The sequence below is a fragment of the Bidens hawaiensis genome, unplaced genomic scaffold, assembly GCF_021521415.1.
Source record: "Bidens hawaiensis isolate Kalapana, Puna unplaced genomic scaffold, B.hawaiensis_p1.1 tig00000055_1, whole genome shotgun sequence".
In the NCBI taxonomy this organism is placed as follows: Eukaryota; Viridiplantae; Streptophyta; class Magnoliopsida; order Asterales; family Asteraceae; genus Bidens; species Bidens hawaiensis.
Genome location: NW_027491016.1, coordinates 7,394,501 through 7,403,185, shown reverse-complemented (window position 1 = coordinate 7,403,185; position 8,685 = coordinate 7,394,501). Strand labels below are relative to the sequence as shown.

The following is an 8,685-nucleotide window of genomic DNA, read 5'->3' as shown; positions in this document are numbered from 1 at the left end:
GAAGGGCCAAACGGGCTGATTAAATGGATCGAAAAGACTGAATCTGTCCTCAATATCAGCAATTGTCCACCCGAAAACATTGTCAAGTATGTTGCTTCTACTTTTACGGATCATGCTTTGATGTGGTGGAACACTACGGTGCAGATAAAAGGTCAAGATACGGTGAATCACATGACATGGGCTGAACTCAAAACACTGATGCTGGAACATTTCTGCCCAAGGAACGAAATTCAAAGGTTAGAACATGAACTTTGGAGTTTGGAGATGAGAGGAGCGGATCATTTAGGATACACGAACCGCTTCAATGAATTGGCCCGTTTAGTACCATGGTTAGTAACTCCTGAAGATAAACGAGTTGAACGTTATATTTGGGGTTTAGCCCCGGAAGTGAGGAGTTTGGTGAACTTCGTGGGGCACACATATCATTAACAACTTAGCATTTTGCAACTTGTAAAAAACTAACAATCTAGAAAGTATGAACTGATTAAGATTGAAAACACTAACATTGAATGCTAAAAATTGATAATTAAGACCTAAAACACTGATATCGGGAATATCGGTGATATATCGGCCAAGTATCGGGCCAATATCGGTCAATATCGTTGATATTATCGGTACCGATATTCTGACCGATATTTTAATAGATAAATATCAAGGGACCGATAACCGATATATCACCGATATATCGGTGATATATCGGCGATATCGAATGCATAGCTAATTAGGGATGGCAATGGATCGAGTTTGGGTCGGGTTTAGGCATTCCTAAACCCATACCCGGTTATAAAAGTCCGTCCCAAACCCGTCGGGTTTGAATCAGGTAATTATCCGGCGGGTTTCAGGGTTTCCCATCGGGTTTCGGGTTTCCTATCGGGGTTTGATAAAATATCCATCGGGTATACAGGATCAAAACCTTCGGGTTTCTACCCGGTTTTGACAAAATATAACTAATCGATTACAAAGATGGTTTACCATAAAGGTAAAATATCTCAAATAATTGGCATAAACAAGTTTTGACAAGTAATATATTTGGAATATAGTATGTATATATATATATATATATATATATATATATATATATATATATATATATAGGGTAAGGTTAAAATGAAAACCCACTTGAGTTGTGAAAATCCTATGTAACATCGTTTTTTTTTGTTACATGTAATATATGTTGTAACATTTAATACAAAACATCGAAATATAAAACAAAATGTTTTGCTATTTTTTAACATTTTTTACTAATTTTTATATATGTTTTCAGGAGAGAGAAAAAGTTATATGTATATTTACATTTTTTATTCACTTTAATTGTGGACCACAAGATTTAAACTTTAATTAAAAACATGTGGTTGAGAATGAGTTTATAGAGTTTTCACAACTTAAGTGGATTTTCATTTTATACTTTACATATATATATATATAATTGGGTAAATGAGTCTATGTTATCGGGTAATCGGGTATATTAGAAATCCCAAACCCGTCCCAAACCCTAATGGGTCGGGTATTATCCGTCCCATTTATGTTGGGTTTAAAATTTTCCCATCAGGTTCGGGTTTTATTGCCATCCCAATAGCTAATACCACATGAAATGGAACATTCAAATAAGTTTTCTAGCCTAGTCATTTATAACTTAATAACTGTATCTTTCTTGTTTATGATTATTAAGTGTAGTGTAATACGCAATTTATGACTTATAACCGTATCTTTTACTTTTATGATTATTCAATGTAAGGCAATACGCAGTTACACTAATAATAAATGCTAACTTAATTATTATATTTTGTAAATTATTTGTATTATTTAACGCTCAATCCCTCATTAGCGTACGCAATTTTAAATAGAAAATCTCGTATAATATTAATCTCAACTAGGGATGAGCAAATTCGGTACCGGCATTGATTTGGTATCGTCGGTACTGAATCGGTACCAAAGTTTTGAGGTCAATTCTCATATAAAACATTTTGGGAGAACATAAGTGTCTGAGTGAAAGAAGATTGAGATCTTTGTAATATGTGGTTCGATGGCGATGGCTTATCAATATTTACCACTAGTGGTCCTTCAGACGAGTGGTTTTTCCCGGAACTGTAGGTAACTTGAAGGCGCTTAAGAGTTTCGTATGACTAGGTTGGGCCAGCTGACGATAGCCTCTTACCATTGGATCACCCGCACAAATTACATAGAAAATTCACTGTTTGTTAGTCGTTAGAAAAAACGTATTAATTCTTAAAAAACGCTAAATATAGTTTTAATAATATAAGTCACCATCAAATAACATATTCGCCAATAAATAATTCGTCGATGAAATCAATAGTCCATACAATATTGAGACACGTACCCGGGTCCTATTGGGGGTCCATTCTCGGTGTGGGACCCAGCCACCCAACCCAACCCAAACTCCTTTATAATGATGGCCCACTCTCGAACTCAAACTCCCACAACTTCCAGACTCTTCCTTTCACACACACATTTCACCGCCGATCTCATACCGTTGGGTAATTCCGTTTAGTTTGCTCCTAATCTACGTGTCTGATTGCTGAATTTTACAGTGAATTTAAATAATTAATTAAAATCATTTATGTTAGGTTTTGATTTTGCTTTTATTAGCTGTCGATTGATTATTATACGTATTTGGGTAGGTGAATTTTAAGTTTTGTTTAAAGGTGAGCTAATAATTGTAGGACGTATGGCTCAGTTGCAGAATCAAGAGCTTGAGTATATGATTGATGATCAGTATTATGATATGAACGACTTTTCTGACACTCGTAGTAATCAATCACCTACAAGTTTTGTTGCTGATTCCATGGATTCCGATTTTGAACAGGTATCTTTTTCTTTTAATTTTATATATTTCTTTTTATTTTTAAAATAAATTACCTCTTGGATCGTTGATGTATAAAAGCATCTACGCTTGTCTGTTAGGGCCAAGCTTGGATCTTCATTTAGGAGTTTGTAATGTTTGAAATTATTTTGTTTAGTTTCATTTTATGGTTTCATTTAAAAGCATTTGTTAAGATTGCTGGTCTTTATCACATGCAGCTTGTTTTTTGATAATTTAGCAATGATTTTCTATTTGTTAGAGCAAGCCGAAAACTGATACATCAGCTGAAGAAGCTAAAAATGGTAAAGATATACAAGGAATCCCTTGGGAGAGACTCAATTTTACTAGAGAAAAGTACCGTGAGACAAGATTGAAGCAATACAAAAATTATGAGAACCTCCCACACTCCCGTGAAGATTTAGAAAAGGTCGGTTTTGATTCAGTGTTGAAGATTTTAATTGGTGTAGGGTTTTCCCTATTGTTATTCTTTGTTTAAATTACAATTTCTTGTTATTCTTTATATTTTGTTTTATGTTTTGTGTAATTGTTGACAGGAATGCAAGAAAGTAGACAAAGGCCACAAGTTCTATGATTTTCAGTTCAATACAAGGATTGTCAAACCGACAGTCGTGCATTTTCAGGTATAAACTTTCACTTATCGTTTAGTTTAATTTTAAGTTAAATGATCTAATATATTACATGTTTGTAGTTGTGTGTTTTATAGTTAATCTGTTGTCCACTATTTATGGGTCTTTATGTCATCCTTAAACATTTGCATCACGCTATGCATAAATTCTATTTATTTTCATTCGTTTTCTTGTTTTTTGTGGGTACACAAGTTACTTGTGATTAATGCAGATGCAATGTGTACTATAGTCGTTTTTGGTGGGCAATCTCTACATTGAACAACGCACTAGGATGTGAATGTCTCATTATATATCTTCTAATTTTTCTTATGTAGATGATAATATAGATTACTTCTTAATCTGATTAATTAGCATAGGTTATTGTTTATGATGCTAGCTACTGTTCTTAGATGGGGTTTATTTATTGATCCGCACAACAACTTGCTAAATACATTAGCTTGTTAATAAAAACTTAATGGCAATATAGTTCACTTCATTTTAAGAAAATGATCACAGGCCTAAAAATATGCTTAAGAATGAGATCAATAGTTTTAAGCACTTGACAGTAAAGAACTTGCCTTTGGTCTTCCTTTTGATTGTTATAGTTTTAACCCGGCTCATCTGAGCCGGGTCCTGTATTTACTAAATCCTTTTTGTGCAGATTAAAAATAAGTGCCCCTATGTCATTACTCATGAGGTTTAAAATAAAATCACGGGCTGTGCAATCCTGAAATTGTTTCCCAACAGCTTACAATTTCTTTTGCTATGTTGGAAGCATTGGGGAGGTAAAACTTGGCTTTTTGAGATATAAGTTTCGTTCAACTCACAAATGCATTAATGGTTCAAATTTGAAAGCTTTTATCGATTGAATTCACTATCTGCTAACAAAGACTTGGATGCAGATATGGACCCTAAGGGTGTTATAATCTATTAAAAACATTATTTTTCAAAATGGTGTTACCACGCTCTCAAGTTAATATAACCTTGGTTAGACGGGCATGTAGTTACGTTAACTACATTCGCAATGATGGGTTGGTTTAGTTTTGTAATGAGCTTCTGTTTTCGTCTATATTGTTTTAAGTTTATAACTATATATGCATGTTTGGCACACTACATTATTTTTTATTTCAGCTATAGTTGCAGGGTGCCATTTATATGAAGCAGCATGTGGATTATGGCAGCTCTTAATATGGTATGACAGGGACATATAATCTAACACTCATGAAAATCTTGTCTTGTGTAGACAGGTTTTTCATGTGAACAGTATTCTAGTTAATATTTCATTGATCAGTTTGAACATAATTATTGTGCATATTTTTTCTTAGCTTGGATTCTAGTCTTATTATTAATTTCTTATATACAAATTCTTTTGTGTGGTTAATTCTTGATGGTATTGTGCATGGTTTGTATGTTTTAATCTTTCATTCTCTCTTAACACGTGATTGTTTGCAAGTACTACCTTTTGAGTGACTGTATATTGTTAATTATAATTGTTACTAGTTATTATTATTAGGGTTTAGTTGTGTTTAGCTTACTAGCCCGATATAAGCATGTCTAGGTTTCCTGGTTTCTTTCTTATATTGTAATAGTAAAATCAGATGTGTTTTTCAGCTGCATCTATGTAACCAATGTTATTTGATGATTAATGATTTTGCTGATGTGCAAACCTAATCACATTTTGTTCTTTCTTCCAGCTAAGAAATCTTTTATGGGCAACCTCAAAACATGACGTGTACCTTATGCAAAACTACTCAGTTATGCATTGGTCTTCACTTCTCAAAAGGGGAAGAGAAGTACTTAATGTTGCTTTGCCTGTCTTACCTACTTTGGTAAGTAATTTCTTATCAATCATTATATCAATAATTAAAGTGACTGTTAAAATATGACTGTGTGTATTATTAGCATAATAGTTATTTAATTTTACTTTAATCGGTTTATAAAATGTTTATGCATTTCACACGTTTCTGATTTGTCTTTTAATCTGTTTGACCTGTTACCCGGTTCTCCACTTGCAGAAATATCCCGGATCTTTTTCTCGTTCGCTGTCTCGAGTGCAAGTAAGCACTATGGCTGTTAAGGACAACTTAATGGTTGCTGGTGGTTTTCATGGTGAACTTATCTGCAAGGTACATTTTTTTCTTTTTAAAATTTTTAATCTTATTATTATTTTCATTTTCTAACTACTTATGCATGTATAAACAGTATATAAACAAACCTGGAGTCTCCTTCGCCACAAAAATTGCAACCGAGGAAAATGCCATAACTAACTCAGTTGACATATCTTACAGTCCAAGGTTCTTACATTTCTATTTTTGTAAATTTCATATCTACATAATATATTTGGGAAACAACTTCATTGTTTTGTCTTGCCAATTGCTTCATTTGCAGCGGGTCAATGAGAGTTATGACAGCTAACAATGATGCACTCATAAGGGTTTTTGATGCCGACAATTTTAAATGCATCGATAACATTTCATTTCCATGGTCTGTTAATGTAAGTATCATTTTATTCAAATATTGCTGTTTATTAGAGTTAATTACATAAATGGTCCATGTGGGTTGGCAAAAATAACATGTTGTGGGTCTAGTTCATTAGATAAATAGTTTCGATCCTTTGCTATTGTAACATACTTGGGGTCTTAACACTAATTGTATAAATAACTTTTGTTTTTTTTTATTTTAATTTGTTTTTGACCGTTTGGCAACCAAAATTAATTTTTTCTCTTAACTTATATTTTTCTTAAATTTGTTACGGTCATTTTAGAACCGAAACTTATTTTATGATCAGTTGTAAAAATTAAATTAAATTCTTGTTGCAAAACGGCTGAAGAATAAATTAAAACAAGAGAAACTAAAAGGGTAAATTGCCATTTGGTATAATTTAATAATGGAAGTTAGTGTTAGACCCCAAATATATGTTACAAATTAAACACCATAGGCATGGAACGTGTTACCTTCTAAAGTTAGACCCCAAATCTGTTAGTTTTGCCAAACATGGGTCCATTTATGTAATTAACTCCTATTGTTATTATTATCGTAATCGTAATAATATTTTACTTCAATGTTGTAATTTTCACGGTTGTGTTATATGCAGGATACGTCTGTTAGCCCTGATGGTAAATTATTAGCTGTCCTTGGTGACAGTACCGAATGCTTGCTCACCGATGCTCAATCGGGTAAAGTAAGTGACTTCCACTTTCCCCATTATTATTTTCATTTCTTGAAAAAGCCGCAATTCAATTTCAAATTATTGAAAATAAAATATAAAAAAACATGTTTTCATCATACAGGAAGTTAACAAATTGAAAGGGCATTTAGACTACTCGTTTGCGTCTGCATGGCATCCAAATGGGCAAATTGTAGCAACTGGGAACCAAGACACGACGTGCCGATTATGGGATATAAGGAACCCTTCAAAATCGTTAGCCGTACTCAAGGGTCAAATGGGTGCTATCCGAGCCATACGATTCAGCTCAGATGGTCAATACATGGCCATGGCTGAGCCAGCAGACTTTGTTCACCTATTCGACTCGCGAACAGGTTATGAATCGGGGCAAGAAATTGATGTGTTTGGAGAAATAGGTGGGATTTCGTTTAGCCCAGATGGTGAAGCGTTGTTTGTTGGGATATCGGATCGGACTTATGGTAGTGTCTTGGAGTTTAACCGAAGACACCATAACCGCTACTTGGAGGTGATGTTTTAGTCAATTGAGCCTGGCTGGGCTGGTCAGGCCTGGGTTGTGCCAGTGGTAAGTTTATGTGATTAGCTTTGTTTATGTGATTAGCTTTTGTATAGTTATGAAGTTGGTTTGTAATTGAAGTTATCTCATCGAGTATTTTGTTGATGGGGTTGTGAATCCTACTAGTTTGATTTGGTTTGCATGGCAAAATTTGGAGTGAAAAGAGGCATTTGTATGAATTTGGTGCAAGCACGAGCTCAAATTTTAAACGGGCCGAGATTGAGCTATGGTGGATGTTTAATTCAGAATCAGGTTTTAAGAAGTTTTAAGTAGAGAAGCGTATGAACGGTATAAACACATGTATGTAGTGTTTATAGCGCAAGAGAAAAAGAGATGGTTATGTGATTATAAGTTTAAAACTGTTTCCCTATGTGTATATTGTTTTGTTTAGCTAAAACATGGCTTTTATTATTTAAATGGAACTCATTTGTGTGTGTACATATGTTATTTCTGTGTTCTCTTTTACTTGGTGTCTTCCTTGCTATAATTTTATGTTTTTAGTTAAGACGGATTATGTGTCTCCTATGTATCTGTCGTGCTGATGGCTTCGAGCATTTCTTACGGTTTGTTACCTTTTCATGCCTTAACGTTTCTTACGCTTTTTAAGCTTTCCTTGTGAGACAGAAACTGAAATGAAAACTTTTTTTATTTCTACTGATGAAACATAGATATTACATCAATATAGCAGGTAGGCGGGCAACAAGCTGCGCCGCCACCCCTTTCTGAATTGCAAACCCTAACCTGCTAAAGACATACCCCTGCCCCTTTGGAGTCGACACATTGCTATGCACAACCTTTTGGACCCTGGTTAGAAAACGGATAGCTTCCGGTGCCAAGGAGCCAAATGTATCAAAATGATAAGTTGTAATTGGTTGTAATTGGTTGATAAGTTCATATGCTCGTTGACGATGGAAGTTTAATCATTTGCGTAACGCCTGAGCCGGGTGACACAAGCAAAATTAGAATTGAAAACAAACACTTGCAAATGCATACAAAAGGTCAAAATCAGTGAATTGTGTTTGCTAATGCAAATAAATAAATGATGTTGACAAAATTATTTATAGTTTTTGTTTTTGCAAATACTAAATTACACGAATGATCATTCATAATATTTTAGCGTTCAATAACTTTTAAGAAATTTAAGCTTTCGGCTAAAGTGTAACATGTTTGATCTGCTTATGTAACTTTCAAGGTTACACCTCCACAGGTTGCGACGTTTCACCTCAATCATTGTGATGGTTCAACTTTTATTTAAAATAATTACCTGGTCTGTTTTAGATACGATTTTGGTCAATTTGTTTTTAGCATAAAAGATTGAAAGTACATCTCGTTCTTGCATAACACCTATTTTATCCTACTATTGATTTCGTACACAAACAAAATATTTTATTTGAAAGTACGATATACACAATGTAGAAAGTTATCTAAGTGAAATGAAATATGAAACCTACACCTCGTGTGCTATAATGTTATAAACAATCAAGACTAAATCCATAAA

The 8,685-nt window shown here is 33.9% G+C and overlaps 1 protein-coding gene across 4 annotated transcripts; it reads left to right on the top strand.

Annotated features, from left to right (window-relative positions):
* The first annotated feature begins 2,670 nt into the window (after positions 1–2,670).
* On the top strand, positions 2,671–7,163 carry LOC143554518 (putative WD repeat-containing protein C2A9.03). 4 transcript variants are annotated; one of them, XM_077044431.1, is made up of 9 exons: positions 2,671–2,824; positions 3,081–3,248; positions 3,376–3,462; positions 5,142–5,276; positions 5,463–5,573; positions 5,650–5,741; positions 5,836–5,941; positions 6,542–6,628; positions 6,738–7,163. In XM_077044431.1, the coding sequence occupies exons 1-9, from the start codon at positions 2,687–2,689 to the stop codon at positions 7,149–7,151; spliced, it is 1,338 nt and encodes a 445-aa protein (XP_076900546.1). In that variant the 5' UTR covers positions 2,671–2,686; the 3' UTR covers positions 7,152–7,163. The 4 variants fall into 4 exon arrangements, with proteins under 4 accessions (XP_076900546.1, XP_076900444.1, XP_076900384.1 ...); XM_077044329.1 differs by lacking the exons at positions 2,671–2,824; positions 3,081–3,248 and adding an exon at positions 4,579–4,639 and having other exon boundaries at positions 3,394–3,462; XM_077044269.1 differs by lacking the exons at positions 2,671–2,824; positions 3,081–3,248; positions 3,376–3,462 and adding exons at positions 3,539–4,232; positions 4,579–4,639.
* The last annotated feature ends 1,522 nt before the right edge of the window (positions 7,164–8,685 follow it).

Excerpts from the sequence above, each read along its gene's own strand:
- LOC143554518 (XM_077044431.1), top strand. The coding sequence starts at position 2,687 with ATGGCTCAGTTGCAGAATCAAGAGCTTGAGTATATGATTGATGATCAG. Across the intron at positions 3,249-3,375 it reads CCCGTGAAGATTTAGAAAAG|GAATGCAAGAAAGTAGACAA; the intron begins GTCGGTTTTGAT and ends AATTGTTGACAG. Across the intron at positions 5,574-5,649 it reads ATGGTGAACTTATCTGCAAG|TATATAAACAAACCTGGAGT; the intron begins GTACATTTTTTT and ends ATGTATAAACAG.